The sequence below is a fragment of the Barbus barbus genome, assembly GCF_936440315.1.
Source record: "Barbus barbus genome assembly, chromosome: 1".
Taxonomy (NCBI): Eukaryota; Metazoa; Chordata; class Actinopteri; order Cypriniformes; family Cyprinidae; genus Barbus; species Barbus barbus.
In genome coordinates, this window is record NC_136729.1 from 3,230,001 (window position 1) to 3,251,129 (window position 21,129).

General features: G+C 36.5%; 1 protein-coding gene across 5 annotated transcripts in view; it reads left to right on the top strand.

Annotated features, from left to right (window-relative positions):
- The window catches only part of LOC306870932 (H(+)/Cl(-) exchange transporter 3-like), a 58,478-nt gene that overhangs the window by 21,359 nt on the left and 15,990 nt on the right, over positions 1 to 21,129 (top strand). For all 5 annotated transcript variants that reach the window (XM_079418528.1, XM_079418532.1, XM_079418531.1 and 2 more), the window contains 8 exons: positions 10,234 to 10,400; positions 11,383 to 11,482; positions 15,042 to 15,229; positions 16,267 to 16,389; positions 17,728 to 17,934; positions 18,050 to 18,130; positions 19,058 to 19,310; positions 20,578 to 20,873. In XM_079418528.1, coding sequence (XP_079274654.1) covers positions 10,234 to 10,400; positions 11,383 to 11,482; positions 15,042 to 15,229; positions 16,267 to 16,389; positions 17,728 to 17,934; positions 18,050 to 18,130; positions 19,058 to 19,310; positions 20,578 to 20,873 — 1,415 coding nt within the window. The remainder of the gene's footprint in view (positions 1 to 10,233; positions 10,401 to 11,382; positions 11,483 to 15,041; positions 15,230 to 16,266; positions 16,390 to 17,727; positions 17,935 to 18,049; positions 18,131 to 19,057; positions 19,311 to 20,577; positions 20,874 to 21,129) is intronic.

A 21,129-nucleotide genomic window follows, 5' to 3' on the forward strand; every position in this document is an offset into this window, starting at 1 on the left:
CATTAACTCCCAGATTTCTGCTGTTGCTCGTACTGAAACTAAGCCCTGTAGAGTTAGCTCTATATTAAATCCTACATGATTCAGCAACATGATTCTTCTGATTATGAACACTCCTCCTCCTCTCTGATATATTTTAAATGCTTATTCTTACTGAGCTTTCACACAAATTGAGTTTTATATATATATATATATATATATATATATATATATATATATATATATATATATATATATATTTATTTATTATGATTTTTTTATATATAAGTACTATAAAAAAATAAAAAAATCGTATCATTATTTAAAAATTAAATCTCATTCAGCAATCAAAAATGACTAGGAAAGCCATTGACTTTCATTGGTTGTTTTCTGATTTTGAAATTTTTATGCTGAAATATTTAATTATGTTTGACAACAGCAGCAGCAGCAACAATAATAAATATTTATATACATATTAAAATAATTGTATTATGTATTTAATCATATATAGTTATACATTATACAAATATTTGATAGATATATTTTGTTTATAATAATGTGACTTTCACTGGTCTGAAGGTGTTTGAAACGGTGTTTATATTAAACGGGCTTTTGTGTGCTGTTTTCATGTCATGTAGGCTGAAATCATTAGCTAATTACTCAGTAATTGCTCAGAGCTGGATGTTAAACTAGAGCAGGGGAAATTATTTGAGCGTTAAAAAGAGCATCAGCTGTTGAAGCGCATGTTTGATGACTCCGTTGAGTTCAGGTCAGTAATTTATTGCAGAGCACTAATGCGGCAGTCCTTGCAGGATTGATATTTATGCTTCTGCGTCTGACATCAGAGCCGACGATCTGTGAGCAGCACAAACAAACACAGCGGTGTCGTATTTAGAGAACGACACACGCGTCTCACCTCATCGCTTAACATCTCACAGATGTTCATAACGTCTGGGGATCAGTTTGCTTTGACTTTCTCATTGTAATATTAGACTTGATTGCTTCCTAATCACTATTGATTGGCTGGAAAGGTGTCTGGTTGTCAAACTACCTGGTAGTAACTTTTTTTTTTTTTTTTTTGGTTGAAAATGATCCAAAATCAATATTTAAGCAAGTACATAACCAGCCAGTGTTCAAAACTTGCTTGCTTTAGCCCGATTCACAACGGTTAGCTTATAATGTTTTCTAATTTGAGTGGTACGGGTAAGTTTTCGTGGGAAATTCAAGCATGGCACTGAGTGATTACGTCACGTCTGTAAACATAAAGAAGTTGTCCCGGCTGGTAAACTATATTGCATGTGAGGATCCTGCAGGTGGAGGATCATTTATAGTCTTTTCTCACAGCAGCTGGAATAATTAAACGTATCATTTTGACGGCGGATTGTGATCCAGAAAGTATTATGCGTTTATGAAACACGTGTGAATGAAATTAAATTATATTCCAGTTTTAAATGTGCTTCTGATTACAGATAGCCTGGGATTACACAAGATTTGTATTTTAACCAGTTCGTAGGGAGCATAGTTTGCTTTTTGGGTTTTCATATTAATTTTCTTAATATGAAATTTGAATGGTATGACAATTAGATATTAAACTGTACAGAAATTGAAATCTACATGCTAATACACACTATAGCTCATAGTCACCCAATGCTGATGTTGTTAACACTAATAATTTGAGAATAAAGTATAATAATAATAATTTGCACGGTTTTATGTGATATGAGCTAACCGATTGCTACACTTAATCACCATTGGTAGAGTGATTTATTGTAATGCTTTTTTCCTCAGTTGGGCAGAACAAACTTGGCAGACTTATTACTTGTTCAGATGACAATATACGGTGAAAATTATTATTTGGGTCAAAGTACAGTAAATATCCACACCGGTGCGTGACTGACAGCCACACATTCACCTCAAAACATTAGATTCATCCGCGCTGGAGCCGTGCCGGAGCACAGCTAATGCAAAGAAGATAATTCCGCTAGAAACTGCAGTTCCAGGTTTTCCAACATAGATGGCGACAAAGAGGCAAAACTTATGGACTGCAGCTTTAACCATAAACCTGTTTCTAAAGAAAGCGTGTAATTTGTTGTGCATCGACTAATTGGTTAGTCACTTCTTGTCATCTCGCTTATTTAAAGATGCTAGACGAGCTGTCTCATCTGTTGATGAGATACAAACATGAATTCTTAATGAGCATTTTTGCCTTTTTAATCTAAAAATCCATTAAAATGAATTCAATTTGATCTGAAATTTGTATTTTGTCTCATTGCACTTCTCACTTGTTTTCAACTTGTTTATCCATAAAACATTAAAAGATCCGCCAGCGCAGTGAGACAAAATGCACCCGTATTAAAGATGTGTTTTCTACAAGTAAGGCTTAATAGCGTTACACAGTGCTGCTTTTTGAGTAAACTGATCTTGTTTCGAATATTTTTAGATATTTACCTGGAAAAAAAGGCCAAGAGAGACTGATTTAAAAACTGATTTATAAATTAAATAGTGAAAATAACAACAAGCTACTAACATGAACACACAACACTTCAAACAGTAATAATATTATGTAGCAAATTAGCTCAAAGTAAGATGAACATAATTTATCATAACGGGTTGTTATCAATTATATATTCATCTTCAGGAATTAACTGTTCGCTAAGTTTCCACGGTGATGTCTCTGGTGCACCGAAGGTCTTTTGGGTGGTGTTACAAGTTTTTATCTGGATCCAGCAACGCCCATTTCTGGTCAGTTCGACCAGTAACAACGCACATAGTTTCGGCGGGAGAGTGTTCCTTTGTCTCACTTACACCTCATTTGCATGTTTTATGACTTCTGCTGGATCAGTGTACTTCCCACAGTACTGTAGGAATATTATGATGCATTTCACAAGGTCACAGTGTACATCATTGTTTGAGAAATGAAGAGCAGATCATTTTGACATCAAGAAAGAAATATCTAGCATATATTAAACCAGAGATACATTCATACACCTGAATATAGGCGTTTAGAGTCTAACTAATACAAGTAAATAAGAACCAGATAAGAACCAACATGGCGCCGCTGATGGCAGCTATTGTGCGTTGCTCCTCAGTGTTCGTATTGTTTTTGTTTGTTTGTTTTTCCTGTTTTTGTTTTTCAAATAAGATCAGTTTTACCAGGGATAATCTGCTGAACATTTGGCAGAACACCACAAAATCTTCTACCGGTTTTTGATTTTTCGGACGTTTTGCTGGACATTGTAGTTGGCGGAGCCGTAGCTCTGGTCAAACGCTACAGGAGGCGCTCGTGAAACTTCGTCAGCGCGGATTTAGAACGGCGTTACCTAGCATCCATCTGGCGAATCTCCGCTCTCTACCCAACAAAACGGACGAACTCCTTCTGCTCTCCCGGACAAACAAGGATTTTTCTAACTCTGCTGCTCTGTGTTTCACGGAAACCTGGTTGAATGGCGACATACTGGACAGCGTGATTCATCTGCCTAATTACCAGCTGATCAGAGCAGATCGGGACACAGAATCAACGGGGAAATCGCGTGGCGGCGGGACATGCTTTTACATCAATGAGAGGTGGTGTACAGATGTAACTGTGTTAAAGAAGATGTGCTGCTCAGATCTAGAAACGCTCTTCATTAACTGCAAGCCGTTCTATTCGCCGCGGGAGTTCTGCTCCTTCATTCTCGTGAGTGTTTACATTCCACCGCAAGCGCACGTGAGCACAGCTTTACAGAAACTCGCTGATCTGATCACAGAGAGTGAACAACAACACCCGGACTCTGTTTTAATCATTCTCGGGGACTTTAATAAAGCAAATCTCTCCCACGAACTGCCAAAATACAGACAGCACATCACATGTCCCACCAGAGACAGTAATATATTGGATCACTGTTACACAACGATAAAGGACGCATATCACTCGGTTCCACGAGCAGCTTTAGGACTCTCTGATCACTGTTTGGTTCATCTTATTCCATCCTACAGGCAGAAACTTAAGTCTGCAAAGCCTGTATTAAGAACTGTTAAAAGATGGACTAACGAAACAGAGCGTGATCTACAAGCCTGTTTCGACCTGACTGATTGGACTGTTTTTGAAGCTGCTGATGATCTGGACGAGCTCACAGAGACTGTAACATCTTATATCAGTTTCTGTGAGGACATGTGCATTCCTACCAGGACTCATCTCCTCTACAACAATGACAAACCATGGTTCACTGCCAAACTCAGACAGCTCCGTCAGGCCAAAGAAGATGCTCACAGAAAGGGGGATAAAGTCTTGTACAAACAGGCCAAATACACACTGGAAAAGGAGATCAGAGTGGCAAAGAGGAATTATTCTGACAAGCTCAGGAACAAATTCTCTTCCAGTGATCCTGCTTCAGTGTGGTTAGGATTGAAGGACATCACCAGCTACAAAACACCACCCCCCAGCACTCTGGAGAATCAACACCTGGCAGACGACTTAAACGAGTTCTTTTGTCGTTTTGAAAGATCACCCCACACCCGCCCAGAACACCTCTTCACACAACCACTAACACCTCCAGCAACCCCTCTCTCCCCCACACCTACAATTCAAATCAGCGAAGATGTGTGCCAGGTCTTCAGGAAGAACAAAAGAAGGAAAGCACCTGGTCCAGATGGTGTGTCACCAGCCTGCCTAAAAATCTGTGCTGAGCAGCTGGCCCCCATCTTCACACAGATCTTCAACAGATCACTGGAGCTGTGCGAAGTCCCCTAATGCTTCAAACGCTCCACCATCATCCCCGTTCCAAAGAAACCCGAAATTACTGGACTTAATGACTACAGACCTGTGGCCCTAACGTCTGTAGCCATGAAATCATTTGAAAGACTGGTTCTGGCTCATCTGAAGGACATCACTGGTCCCTTACTGGACCCCCTGCAGTTTGCCTACAGAGCAAACAGGTCTGTGGATGATGCAGTCAACATGGGACTGCACTTCATCCTGCAGCATCTGGACAGACCAGGGACTTATGTGAGGATCCTGTTTGTTGACTTCAGCTCCGCTTTTAACACCATCATCACGGAAACCCTTCAGAATGAACTAACTCAGCTCTCCGTCCCCACCTTCGTCTGTCAGTGGATCAACAGCTTCCTGACAGACAGACAGCAGTTACTAAAGCTTGGCAAATTCACATCCAGCACTCGTACCATCAGCACTGGAGCTCCTCAGGGCTGCGTACTCTCCCCACTGCTCTTCTCCCTCAACACCAGTGACTGCACATCTAAAGACCCCTCTGTCAAGCTCCTGAAGTTTGCAGACGACACCACACTGATCGGCCTCATCCAGGACGGTGACGAGTCTGCTTACAGACAGGAGGTTAAGGAGCTGGCTGTCTGGTGCAGTCTTAACAACCTGGAGCTTAACATGCCCAAAACTGTGGAGATGATTGTGGACTTCAGGAGAAACCCCCCTGCTCTCCCCCCACTCACCATCATGAACAGCACTGTGACTGCAGTGGAGTCATTCAGATTCCTGGGCACCACCATCTCCCAGGACCTGAAGTGGGATATTCACATTGAGTCCATTGTGAAAAAGGCCCAGCAGAGGTTGTGCTTTCTTCACCAGCTGAGGAAGTTCAACCTGCCACAGGAGCAGCTGAAACAGTTCTACTCCACCATCATTGAATCCATCCTCTGCACCTCAATAACTGTCTGGTTCAGCTCAGCTACCAAATCTGACCTCAGAAGACTACGGAGGGTAGTCCGGACTGCTGAGCGAATCATTGGTACAACCCTCCCCACTCTCCAAGAACTGTACTTATCCAGAGTGAGCAAAAGGGCTGGTAAAATCACTCTGGACCCCTCACATCCAGCACACTCCCTCTTTGAACTGTTACCGTCTGGTCGACGCTACAGAGCTCTGAGAACCAGAACGACCAGACACAGGAACAGTTTCTTCCCTCAGTCAATACATCTCATGAACACTTGACAATAAACGTGGAACACACAACTATAATACATTATCCATTCACCACACTCACTTATTTTTTTTATTTTTCTAATTTGCACATACTTGACCTGTACATACATAGTTGCCTTTATTATATATTGTTTTTTTTTTTTTTTTTTTTTTTTTTTGCTGCTTTGTATATTGGTTATTGGCTATTTCCTGTTATTTTGTTTCATTACCTGTGTCCTGTCCTGTTGCTGTCTCTCTGTTTCACTGTGGAGCTTCTGTCACTACAACAAATTCCTTGTATGTGTAAACATACTTGGCCAATAAAGCTCATTCTGATTCTGAGTTATTTAGCTAATGTCACAGGTTAAAAGGGGTCTCTAAGACATAAAACCACAATGACCATCAAGGATCATAAGCAGACGCTACAATTATTAATATATTAAAATATAAAATAAGAATTGTTCGCTGGTGATTGTTCATTTTGCTGACATTATTTTTTACTATGAATACATATCAAACAAAATGAATAAAATTATAATAAAGTAAATATTAATTAATAAATAAATAACAATAAAATAAAAAATTGAGTCTAATTTGTTCATATGAGGTGAAAAATAGCAACTCAACCCATTTCCTCAAGTTTAACTTCATTTCTCCCAGGAAGCATTGCAGCACATGTGACAGAGTCTCACTGTGGCAGGGTTATAGGAATCAGAGACATGCTAAAACACGCAGTTCCTCCGTTTCTGTGCAAAAACTGCCCAAAAGACATTCCTCTGCTTCCTGTTCCCTTTGTTTCCGCCGAGCAGAAGCATCGAGGACATGCTGTTTAGCCTCTGTTAGTGCTGTTCTTTGGGTTGCTCTTCCTCTCTCACAAGCACAAGCTCTTTCAGATCATCACACAGTGAAATGTGTGGCGGTGGTGAAGGAGGCCGGGGGTTTCATGCGCGCGTGAGTCAGCAGGGATGATTTGATTGAGTCGCTCCGAGGGAGACGTGAGCTTCAGGTGACATGTGCTGCAGTCTGTTTTCATCTCCTGTGTTTGCTTGAACACATTAATATTGCTCCTGTGAAGACCGTTGCATGAGATTTTGATAGCTAATGATCTTCAGCTTTATATTTCACTCGGTCCTTTGTCAGTGAGTTCCAACAGATGTTATTAAAAAATAATAATAATATTGATAATATAATAAGCTAGTAGTATGACACAAAACCATAAGAGTGTCATGACATTATTAATAAAGTATTAAATAATAGCTATTAGCTATTGATTAAAATATTAATACTAATTAATTAATAAATTGAATAATTAATAAAAACTGAGCTATTAATATTAAAACAAGAATATGAATAAATAATAATCATATTAATAAAGTATTAAATAATAGCTATTAGCTATTGATTAAAATATTAATACTAATTAAATAATTAATAAATTTAAAAATTAATAAAAACTGAGCTATTAATATTAAAACAAAACAAGAATATTAATGAATAATAATAATATTAATAAAGTATTAAATAGCTATTAGCTAGTATTGAAAAGATTAGTAGTAGTTAAAGAAACTGTGTAAATTAAATAATGAACAGGCCTAATTAGGCTACTAATATTAACACAACCATAATATTAATTTTAAAGTGTTTAAAAAGAAAAAATAATATTAGGTTTTATTATTTTTAACCAATATTATTTATTAAATTTACAATATTATATTATTATGAATACTTAAGTAAATGCCATATAACGAATAACAGTAATAAAGTATATAGTAATACATTATTAGTAATAAATATATCAATGTAAACTAACACAGAACAAAATATAAATAAAAATATGAATACATTTTATTTATTAATGTTTATAAATAAATAATTGATAAATGCACACGTTAAGTGATTTTAACAATGAAATAAGAAATTATGGTGACACTTTATTTTAAGGTGTTACAGTATTATACAATTAAGTACTGAGTGATATTAATTAACTACAGGTACTTGCTATGGGTTAGCGTTACTTCTATGTAATTATGCATCATTTATTATTATAGTAAGTACATGTAACAAGTACATCTTAGAATAAAGTGTTACCGAAATGATGATTAACACAAACTAGGACTGGCCAAATACCATTATTTGAGCTTCGAAGCTTCGGTAGTAATCAACACTTCGGAGGGAGGGGCTGAACATATTCTTGTCTCTAATAAAGGCAGGAATCTGTGTGTCTGTTTGCATTTTTATGATGTCGAGAACCATCCAATGGACTCTGTGTGTGGCGGGTGTGTGGCTGAGACCCATGGGAGTGCGGTGTCACATTTTGGTGCAATATGTTCAGAAAGAATAAACATTTAATAAACTGCAGAACAGCACAAGCCGGAAGCAGCAGGCAGGGCTTATATGCTTCAAGAACAGACACTGCACTAGTGATACACAGGTCTGTTAAGACTAAGAGCAATACTTTTAATAAGGCATCCTAATATTTTTCTAACAAACAAATCACTCCCAAATCAGAAATGAGCAGGGTAGGCTATTTAAATAAAAGAACTAAAAATAAATTAACGAATTTCAACACTGTAATAAGAACACTGTAGTATACTTTCAATAATAGCATCACACATTTTAATAAAATATTAAAGTAAATTTTTATGACTGGCGTATTCGCAAGTATTTTCCAAGCAAATTAAATGCACGTTTTTATCATGTGTAAAATTACTGATTAACATGACGGATAAAAGCAGCTTGTTTTTTTTAACACCAACAATATGGCATGGCCTACTACTTCCAGAACTCAGGTGATTTTTCTAACTTTTTTACAAAGATTTAGCATATTTGGCACAATGCCTTGTCCTCACTCAATTTAAAGTGCTTTAAAGCGGATTATAAAATTTTACTAATAAACAATATTGATAAATTCAGTGGTCTATTCACTGATGCAGATGTCGTTGCAGTTTTGAGCCTTTTGGTTTTATTAGTAACACCGTTTCATTGCACGCTGGTCTAGATGTTGATCGCTGCTGAATGTGGCCTGTTTTTCTCCTCGTCACATGGTGTACATGTACTTATATTTGTAAGAGACATTTCTTGTGCTGCTTCTGGTTTCACAGTAGTATTTTTATACGTGTAACTTGGTTAGGTGTGAGCTGTGTTTTTCTCACAGCGAGCTGCGGGTTATGATGCCGTGAGTACAAGCGTGTGCTTCTCTAGCGTGTGAGATTGTCGTTCGGCTCGCGTCTGGCTGGATCTGTGTGGAAAAGCTGATTAGCTGCTGATTATCAGCTGACGCTCTGCAGTTACGACCCATATCTCTGCTTTCATTAAGTGCAGCCAACAAAAAAGCTGTTGTAATGACTGTTGGACATGCAGGTTTGCTGACTCAGTTCAGTGAATCACTTTAGTGTTAAATTGAGGTTTGCTCAATTCACTAACCACATCTAAGAAACGCTAAATAGGAGTGTAACCGTTCACTTCTTTACTTGATGCAATGATTACGAATCTTGAAACATGGATTTTTGAATCATGAATCATTTGCTTCTGTCAAGATAATTCACTCACCCTCAGGCTAAACACAATGTAGATGAGACTGTTTGTTCATCAGAACAGATTTGGAGAAATGCAGCATTGCATCAGCGTCTCAGCAACGGATGCTCTGCAGTGAATGGGTGCCGTCAGAATGAGAGTCCAAACAGCTGATAAACATCACAATAATCCACACCACTCCAGTCCATCAGTTAACGTCTTGAGAAGTGAAAAGCTGCGTGTTTGTAAGAAACAAATCCAAGACTTTTTTTTTTACTTCAAACTGTAGTTTAGAGCTAAAATGAGTCCATAATCCATAACACTTCCTCCAGTGAAAAAGTCCACCCCTTGTCATTCTCTCACATCAAAATCCACCAATATATCTGTTTAGAGCTGTTTTGTCTTGTAAACAGTGCTTGATCTGTGCAGATGTCTCTCCTGATTCAGACAAGACCATCTTTTCACTGGAGGATTATGGACTCATATTTTAGCCAGACGCAACAGTTTGAAGATAAAAATGTCTTAATGATGGATTTGTTTCTTATAAACATAGCTTTTCACTTCTCAAGATGTTAACTGATGGACTGGGGTGGTGTGGATTATTGTGGTGTGATGTAATGCTGCATTTAACATTAAGGGAAGCATTTCAAAAATCCTTTAAATGCATTTAGAAAATGAGACTCATCATCATTAATAGACATCAGTTCAAATCTTGTTGTGAATCAGATTTAATAGAATCATTCCGAAAACCTGTGAATCGACCCAAAGATTCACACCAACTACGGCTCTTCTGAAAGCACTTCTTTCATTCGCTTCTCTCTGTGTGTGTGTAGGGTCTAACTACGCCATGTCTAATGGAGGGGGCGGGGGCGGGGCCAGTATCTCCACCCACCTGCTGGACCTGCTGGAGGAGCCCATTCCAGGCGTGGGAACCTACGACGACTTCCACACCATCGACTGGGTCAGAGAGAAGTGCAAAGACAGAGAGCGACACCGCAAGGTAACGCACCAGCTGCTGTCGTGCACTTCTAGAAACATTCTGTAGCTTTATCACACTAATAGTAAATGTCAAAATATAGTTAATTATTTATTAATAATCTAATTATTAAAAAAACTTTGCAAAGGAACCCAATTTCATTCATTCATTTATTATTGAACAGTCTCATTTAGTTTATTCATTCATTATAATTGAGGAAAACTTGAACTCTTTGGTTTAGTTGTTTGTTTGTTTGTTTATGCTTTCATTCATAGAAACTTGAAGTCAATCTTAATAATTGTTTCTTGAACTTTAGCCGTTTTGTATTTATGCTTTATTATTAATATTATATTATAATTTCTATAATTAAAAATTTATGTTTTTATTTTTGTTTATTTACATATTGATTTTTGCTTTGGCAAACTGAAATTAATCTATTTATTAATTTATTCATCTTTTGTATTTTTATTTATTTGTTTTTGTTTTTGGAAACTTTACCTCAATCTATATTTTACGTATTATTATTATTATTATTATTATTATTTTTATTTTTTCAGTGTGCATTTATTTACTTGTGGAAACTTCATGGATACAAGAGAATAATAATAATAAAAAGTGCATATTATAAAATATTTGAAAATCATTAATACAACAAATACGATCTGTACTATTGAACCCCTTGTTCATCAAAGTTTGGTAATTTATTATAATTAATCATGTATAATTATAATAACAAACAATTAATTATAATATTTAGTTAATTTAATATAATTTTATTTTATTTGTTTGTTACGGTGCTGGCGCCGCATTAGGCTCATTTTCTAGAGCACATATATTCAAGCGTAAAACATTTGAATAGACAAATGAACTTCCTGCTTGACTAGAAGTGATACTGTGGTTTGCAAGCTGACCAGCTGCAGGGATCACGTCAGCTAGAAACTGCAGATCCTGAATCAGCAGGTTTGTGCATCTTCTCTATTTACTCATGTTCTCTCCGTCTGTGTAGATAAACAGTAAAAAGAAGGAATCTGCATGGGAATTCAGCAAGAGTCTGTACGACGCCTGGTCCGGGTGGCTGGTGGTCACGCTTACAGGACTAGCATCAGGTAAACACACACACACACACACACACAGTCTTACTGTTTCTCTAGCAGCTGTTCTTTCAAACTCGCTTTCACACATTGAGCCGCCCACTATAGTTTCTCTTTCTCTCTCACACACACACACACTGCATGAATGGAAACTGCTGTGAGGTCGTCAGATACTAGTGTAAGCAACACTGTACCACAGAATATAAATTGAATGCAGATGAACTGAGTGAAGCTAGTCTGCAGTAGAGAGAGTCGCAGAAGAGTTCTGTTAATTTGGTCTAAAATATTTCTCTCTAAATTCAGTCCCCAGATGATCTTTCAAATGACTCATAACCAGAAACCACTCTTTTAACCGACTGCAGCTGTCAAACTAGTTCAGATAGAGCCGTGGTTCTTAATGCAGGTCCTGAGGACACAGCGCTCTGCACAGTTTGTGTGTCTCTCAGTTCATGGAGCAGGACTCAACGCTGAGGATGTTTTTCTACTATACTGCTCAGGCCAGCGGTTCAGCTAATAGCAGTGAGTGACTTCTTCTTTTTATTGGTTTTGAAAGACGTCTCTTCTGTTCACCAAGGCTGCATTTATTTGATTAAAAATACAGTGAAAACGGTAATATTGAGAAATATTATTATAGTTTTAAATAACTGTTTCTATTTTAATATCTGTTAAACTAATTTATTTCTGTGATCAAAGCTGTATTTTCAGCATCATTACTCCAGTCTTCAGTGTCACATGATCTTCAGAAATCATAATAATATACTGATTTACTGCTCATTTTTTATTATTATCAATGTTGAAAACAGTTGTGCTGCACACTATTTTTGTGTAGACTGATACATTTTTGGTCATTTTGTTGTTACTGTCACTTTTGGTCAGTTTAATGCATCCTTGTTGAATAAAAGTATTTATTTGTAGCATTTAAAATTAAAATTAAACGCCTACAAATTAGATGCAGGTGTTTCGTCAAACTGTCTTTCAGTTTTAGGAAATATTAGCTTATAACATGCACCTACAGGAAATATAATGTTCCTCCACAAACCTCAATTTCGTGGTCGATTAACCCAAACACACACACACACACACACACCTTTGGTCTGTAAGTCATGGTTTAATCTTCTGAACACATAATGCTGAACTCGGCTTATCTCTAAATTCACCCTGAGCTTGAGCATTTGTGCTTTTGGTTATTTGTCAGACATGTACTCAAAGCTGCATACAGTAAGACCCACTACAGGAGCAATCACTGTAAAGAAATGTTTGACTTTTACTGAAAAAAAGTAAAAATGCTGAACTGAGAGTTTCCTTACCATATACACCGAAAAACTGTAAAGGGTCTAACATCGCATTATAATTCATTTTACTGTAAAATACTGTCACATTTATGGATAAACAGTCAAATGTCTTTCCTAGAAGTCCCTGTGTAACACATTACATATAAATATAGTTTGTTTCTTTTTTAATTATTGTAAATAGTAATGTACGTTAGAGGGTTTTGTGACGTTTTCTGTTATTTAGCCTTATTTTAATGTCATTTGTTGATGTTTTGTTTTTGGGTGATGCACTATATATGAGTTTGTCATGTTTTTTTATCATTTGTCTTTCCATCACACCTCCTGTATCATCAGTGCATTTTATGGTAAAAAGCAGACTGATCATTTTTACAGGGTTTCTGTGAATCTTGAATCTTCTGAAGTCTCAATTTATCCTTCCACAAATTAAGGCCTGCGAAGGTCTTCAATCAGATCAGAAAGTCTTAAATTCATAGTCTCAATTTATCCTGTAGCTCAAATAGTAGAGCATGGTGCTAGCAACGCCAAGGTCATGGGTTCGATTCCCAGGGAAAGCAAGAGCTGATAAAATGTAAAAACTGTAACTTCAATGCAATGTAAGTCGCTTTGGATAAAAGCGTCTGCTAAATGCATACATGTAAATTCATAAAGTCATGCCGTTAAATGTTGCAAAAATGAATATCTTCCTCAGTACTTGTTTTTCAGAACAAATGTCTAAACATCTTACATTTCTTGATACATTCTCAAAACAAGATAATTCTTGTACAGTGTATTTCTGTAAAAAAATATATTATATACACACAGTGGTGTGAAAGTGTTGGCCCCCTTCCTGATTTTTTTTTTTTTTGCATGTTTGTCACACTTTAATGTTTCAGATCATCAAACAAATTTAAATATTAATCAAAGATAACACAAGTAAACACAACATGCAGTTTTGCCTGTAACAAACCCACATGGCCCTGTGTGAAAAAGTGCTTCCCCCTAAACCTAATAACTGGTTGGGCCTCCCTTAGCAGCAACAACTGCAATCAAGCGTTTGTGATGACTTGCAATGAGTCTGTTACAGCGCTGTGGAGGAGTTTTGGCCCACTCATCTTGGCAGAATTGTTGTAATTCAGCCACATTGGAGGGTTTTCGAGCATGAACCGCCTTTTTAAGGTCATGCCACAGCATCTCAATAGGATTCAGGTCAGGACTTTGACTAGGCCACTCCAAAGTCTTCATTTTGTTTTTCTTCAGCCATTCAGAGGTGGATTTGCTGGTGTGTTTTGGATCATTGTCCTGCTGCAGGACCCAAGTTCTCTTCAGCTTGAGGTCACGAACAGATGGCCGGACATTGTCCTTCAGGATTTTTTAGTAGACAGCTGAAATCATGGTTCCATTTATCACAGCAAGTCTTCCAGGTCCTGAAGCAGCAAAACAGCCCCAGACCATCACACTACCACCACCATATTTTACTGTTGCTATGATGTTCTTTCTCTGAAATGCTGTGTTACTTTTACGCCAGATGTAATGGGACACACACCTTCCAAAAAGTTAAACTTTTGTCTCGTCAGTCCACAGAGTATTTTCCCAAAAGTCTTGGGGATCATCAAGATGTTTTCGGGCAAAACTGAGACGAGGCTTTGTTCTTTTTGCTCAGCAGCGGTTTTCGTCTTGGAACTCATTCACATTTGAAATATATCAGTCTGTGTGTAATGAATGAATCTAATATACAAGTTTCACTTTTTGAATGGTATTACTGAAATAAATCAACTTTTTCATGATATTCTAATTTTATGACCAGCACCTGTACATGTGATCGCAAAAGTAAGTTATTACAAAAAAACGATGGTGGTTTAAAGTGAGTTTTAAAGGTTTAAAGTGAGTTCTGAGTAAAAGTGTACTATTAATCTCATAAATTGTCTTATGTAGCATGATGCTAATGTTAGCTCTAATGCACCTGCAGAACAGGTCCAATTCTTCTTCATAATGCATTTTGTCATATTACTTCATGTAAGGTGCAAGAAAATGTTTTGTTGTATTTATTTAGAAATACTTTTGATAATAGTTGGGTGAATGTGTCCTGGGATTGAAGCGATGTGGCTTGGTACGGAGTATAGATTAATGAGAAAAAAATGAATTTAATTGTAGTATCAGGCTGCAACATGACAAAATTGAAAAAAGTGAAGGGGGTCTGAATACTTTCAGAATGCACTGTATATGTGTGTATATATGTATATAAATTGGCTTCTACTTCAGTACATTGTGAAGTGCATAAACGCAGATCTTCTTCCTTCCCTCAGGAGCGCTAGCCGGAGTGATCGACATCGTGGCCGACTGGTTGAACGATCTGAAGGAGGGTGTGTGTCTCAGTGCCATGTGGTTTAATCATGAGCAGTGCTGCTGGGACTCCAACGAAACCACCTTCGCCGAGCGAGACAAGTGTCCTCAATGGAAGACGTGGGCCGAACTGATTCTGGGTCAGGCCGAGGTCAGTGTCAAACTCTAACACATTCATAATGTTACAAAACATTTCTATTTCAAATGAATACTGTTCTTTGAACTTTTTTTTTAACATCGATAAGATAATCAGAAATGTTTGTTGAGCAGTAAATCAGAATATTAGAATGATTTCTGAAGATCATGTGACACTGAAGACTGGAGTAATGATGCTGAAAATACAGCTCTGCGTCACAGCAATAAATGACATTTTACAGTATATTCACATAGAAAACACCTATTTTAAATTGTAGTAATTTCAGATTTTAACTAGTAGCTTTAACATTACAGTACAAAGCACATATTATGATAACACCTTCCATTCTTGCTGGTCTGCAATGACGTATCATGTCTGCGCAGAGATATGCCAATATATATGTTGACAGGCAGGTAGGACAGCATATCGTAGCCCTTGTACCGAGATATATGATTGGACAAACATTTTATGGTCCTACGCCTTCCATAGGTGTGATAAATGCATTTAGACCATGTAACTTAATGATTGCTATCAGGATGTGAAGAGACTTTCAACCAGAATAACAAGAAATGCTTTTGAACCGAATCACCTACCCTGTCTTTAAAACAAGTTTCACATCATATTTTTTTCATTAGGTGTCCAGTTTTTACAAGTAAAAACTATGCTTTGATATTATTATAAACTTACTATAACAGGTTGACACATCCTGAATTAAACAGTTTCTTTAAATTGTCTGTCAGTTTAGTAAAAGGTTACTGCAGACCGGAGTAATGATGTTGAAAATTCAACTTTTCATCACAGGAATAAATGACATTTTGCAGTGTATTCACATAGAAAACAGTTATTTGAAATTGTAATATTTCACAATATTACTGATTTTACTGTATTTTTAATTAAATACATCCAGCCTTGGTGAACAGAAGAGACTTCATTCAAAAACATTACAAAATCTTACCGACCCCACACTTTTGCACGCTGTAGTTTACACCGGATTAATTGATCGTGATGTTTGGCTCTGGTTTTATTAATCGCTCCGGTGTTTTGTGGTCTAGGGTCCGGGCTCCTATATAATGAACTACTTCATGTTCACGTTCTGGGCGCTGTCCTTCGCCTTCCTGGCCGTGTCTCTGGTGAAGGTGTTTGCGCCGTACGCCTGCGGCTCTGGAATACCTGAGGTAATCCTCAACATCACCTATACAGATCAGACATCGCCTTCAAACAGGTTTCACCTCATATTTCACCATCAATGGGATTTTTGGGCAACCAGTTTTGCTAGTTGGTCATTATTGACGCATTTATCATTATTATATTATTAAAAACCTTACCATAAAAGGTTGCTAAATGCTACATTAAATGAATAGCTGTTTAAATTGTCTGAGTATTAAAATGGACCAATAAAAGTGTTACATGATTGTGCTTTATGCAGATTACTGCATGTTCTTAAGAGCTCAGGTGACCGATGAGAATGAGATCTAGCTCTGATTTTCTCACTGTTTCTATGGTTACCATAAGCCTTATGTAAGATTTACAAGAGCTCAGTTTAGTCCCGAGCGGTTTTGTTCTGTCAAACAAAGAGAAGCCACTTTGCATGTATAGTGTACAATGTTTATGAAAGAAGGTGTGTAACCTTCAGAAAATGTTACTTGTCCGCATCAGGAGCTTGCTTTTTTATATTCAATTATTTCTAACCATATAAAATAATTATATTTTTTATTTATATTTCTAATATAAATATATGCAGGGTGTCAGGGGTTCATATGTGTATATGTATATATGTGTGTGTGTGTATGTATGTGTGTATATATATATATATATATATATATATATATATATATATATATATATATATATATATATATATATATATATATATATATATATATGCGCAGCAAAGTGGGAAATTTAGCCTAAATTAAGTGTTGATTTGTATTTAATGATAAACATGTATTTCCTGTGAATTAAAGAAAAATATTTGTATGATTAATTTTTCTTAATTTATTTATTTTTCTGAAATTAATTAATCTTAATTTCAGTAAAGGTTCAGCTCGACAGAGGTAGTCAACACAATATTTAGAAAACAAATGGGGGGGAAATTATTAGGGTTATTAGCTAAAGCTAAAACCATCATGAAAAAAATAGAAACTTGAAATAAAATAAACTGAAATTTTTTAAAGAAAAAAAAAACTATAGGCATATAAAAAAAATAGAAATAAAATGACAATTACAAAAACTTTAAATACAATTTAAATGAAAACAGAATATATATATTTTAATTGTTAAATATACCTCTAAATACTTAACTGTTAACTAGTGAAGAAAATATGAAAGAACTTATCACAGCAGCAACAAAAACAATAGATTTGTGCCTCTAATGCAGTAAAAATCATGGGGCACCAACATTTTAAGTGGAAAGTGCTAGATGATATTTGTTAATTCAGTGTGATAATCGCTCATTAATAATGTGCGTCATGTGTGTTTTGTAATCGTGCCTGATGTCTTTGTCTCTCTCTCAGATCAAAACCATCCTGAGCGGTTTTATCATCCGCGGGTATCTGGGCAAATGGACACTGATGATAAAGACCATCACTCTGGTTCTGGCCGTGGCGTCGGGCCTCAGTCTGGGCAAGGAAGGTCCGCTGGTCCACGTGGCCTGTTGCTGCGGCAACGTCTTTTCCTACCTCTTCCCCAAATACAGCAAAAACGAGGCCAAGAAACGAGAGGTTAGACACCGTTGGTGGACATAGCTTCATTCTCTTAAACAGAAATCTTCTTCAAGTTCAAGGTTTCCGCCTGTGTTTCTTCTGTCCGTGACTCTGTTCGTCTCTTTGCTCGCAGGTTTTGTCGGCGGCGTCGGCTGCTGGAGTGTCTGTGGCTTTCGGGGCTCCTATAGGAGGAGTTCTGTTCAGTCTGGAGGAGGTCAGTCTGCATTCATGTGATTAAAAATACAGGAAAATTGTGAAATATTATTAGAATTTAAAATAGGTGTTTTCTATGTGATTGTACTGTAAAATGTAATTTATTGCCGTGATGCGCAGCTGTATTTTCAGCATCATTACTCCAGTCTTAAGTGTCACGTGGTCCTTCAGAAGTCATTATAATATACTGATCTGCTGCTCAAGAAACATTTATTAATATCAATGTTGAAAACAGTTGTGCTGCTTCATATTTTTGTGGAAACCATAATATTTTTTTCCCAGTATTCGATGAATAGAAAGCTCAAAAGAACTGCATTTATTTGAAACAGATATCTTTTGTAACATTATAAATGTCATTTTTGATCAATATAATTATACCTTGATGAAGAAAAGTATTTATTTTCTTTCACACTGAACCGAAACTGGAATGAAATTGTCTGCCATATCAACCGTAATAGACTATCAATACCATGAAATGTAAATATAATTGCCGTAAATTTATTTTAAATTTTGTTTTTATCAGAATATAGATTGATTTAAATTTTATGGCCATTAAAAATTTATTTAATTGTTGTCTTTATTTTATTAATTATTACCTTTTTACACTTTTTATTTTTAGTTGAATGCCTGTATAAAATCATACTGAATCCAAACTGAGCTGATGTGATAGTGTTCACCATATCAGCCATAACAGATATCATTTAAAGTAGACCAATATTGATAAGCAAAGGTCCTCATGACAGTTTCCTAAGTAGTACTAAACCATCACATGCATTTATTTAAACGCATTGCAATGAAAGAGCTTCAGAAATGAATAAATTTAAAGAGTGTTCTCATCTCTATCTGTTCGTCATTGTTTTTCCAGCTAATTCCAGAGATGTTTTCTCTTGTGGTTGATGTATTTAATACTGATGTGTTTGTCTCTCAGGTGAGTTATTATTTCCCTCTGAAGACTCTGTGGCGCTCGTTCTTCGCGGCTCTGGTGGCGGCGTTCGTGCTGCGCTCCATCAACCCGTTCGGGAACAGTCGTCTGGTGCTGTTTTACGTGGAGTACCACACACCCTGGTACCTGTTCGAGCTCTTCCCCTTCATCCTGCTGGGGGTGTTCGGAGGCCTGTGGGGGGCCTTCTTCATCCGGGCCAACATCGCCTGGTGCCGCCGCCGCAAGTCCACGCGCTTCGGTATGCACATGATGTTTGCATTAGTGTCGGTGTCTTAGTTACGTTCATACACTTAGGACAGGGCCTAGACTAAGCCAGGATTTGGCCATTGTTCAATTAGGACATTTAAACGTGCCTTAGAAAAAACATTACTGGTGTGCATCTTGAGACAAAGCAAAGGCACTGACATGTTTTAAGATTCAGTTGAAACAGCTCAGACTTACATTTTAGTCTAGGACTAGGCTTAAGCCTGTTCTGTGAAACCGGGGGTTAGTGTTGTCAAAAGTACCGACGTCAGTACTGCAGTTAATAATAATCATCACAGTCATATCCGTTGAGCGCGTGAACACTATGGCCAATAAGCAGTGTTTATGAATCCGCTCAAATGTTAGCGGGAAATGAATGTTTTTAAAATTGCAGCACTGACTGGTACCAAAGTCGGTACTTTTGACAACACTAGATACATTATTCTGGGTTTTGTTAACATTTAGTGGCCAGTTTATTTAAATTTTGTCACCAAAAAAAAAGTGTTAAAAACACAATTAAAAGATGGCAATAACATGTAAATAAAATCTGTTATCTGTAGTCGCTCTATTTTGTTTATTACAGATTTATGCATTTGATTTATTTCCATTTAATGGCCACACAATTTTTTAAAAGTGTATCTTTTATGTATGTTATGTGTTTTAATAATTACATTTATTTTTATATTTAAATTTTATAAATTTTTCTTTTAAGTTTCTCTTTTATTTAACATTTTTATGTTTTTAACAGATTACGGATTTATCTTGCCATAACATTTAAAAAAGTGTCTTTTATTTGTGTTTTTATCAAGTAGTTTTTGTTAATATCTTGATTTAATTGTAATTTTCATATTTTGTTTTCACGTAAATCTTTTTTAGTCTGTCATTTTTATTAGTTTTTGTTTTTCAAAATGTCTTTTGTTTGTTTTATTTTTAGTTTGTTTTATTTATTTTAGTTTATACTTGGATTTCTCAACAAAAATTAGATGTTCTCTTGGTAACTAGCTTTAAGTTTATTTTATTTCAACTAATGCATTTTTTATATGGTTTTGGCTTTAGTTAATCATAACCTTGGTTAGTGTTTCTGTCTTTCTTTTCTTGATCATTTATTTATTTATTATCAAGCTTTGGTTTTAATTTTCAACTACGAAAATGAAAGTAAAATGATTTTATTTTTTATATATATATATATTTATTTATTTTTTTTATTTTGTTTTTTTTATTTTTTTTATTTAGTTAATGTTTAATATGACCATGTTTTTTAGGTAAGTACCCGGTGTTGGAGGTGATCACGGTCGCCGCCATCACGGCCATTGTGGCGTTCCCGAACCCGTACACGCGGCAGAACACCAGCGAGCTGATCAAAGAGCTGTTCACGGACTGCGGGCCGCTGGAGTCATCTCAGCTCTGCCAGTACCGCAGCCAGATGAACGGCAGTCAGGCGTATCCCGAGGGATCGGACGCAGCCGCTGCCACCCCGGGCGTCTACTCGGCCATGTGGCAGCTCAGCCTGGCGCTCGTCTTCAAAATCATCATGACCATCTTCACCTTCGGGCTGAAGGTTTTTTTTAGTGTCTTTTATTTGTGGTTTTAACAGATATTATCATGAAGTCACACCAGTTATATTTGAGAATTGTATCCACTTAAAAAAATAACAAACCTTACAAAAAAAAAAGAATAAAATAACATTTCAGAAGGCTTTTTTGCTCATGTTGTCCTAAATTTGCAAACACATTTTAGGTGGTTGTTAATAATCCTACCCAAACAAAGTAGCAGTATTATTTTTCCAGTGATGTTGAAGATTGGTGTTGTGTATT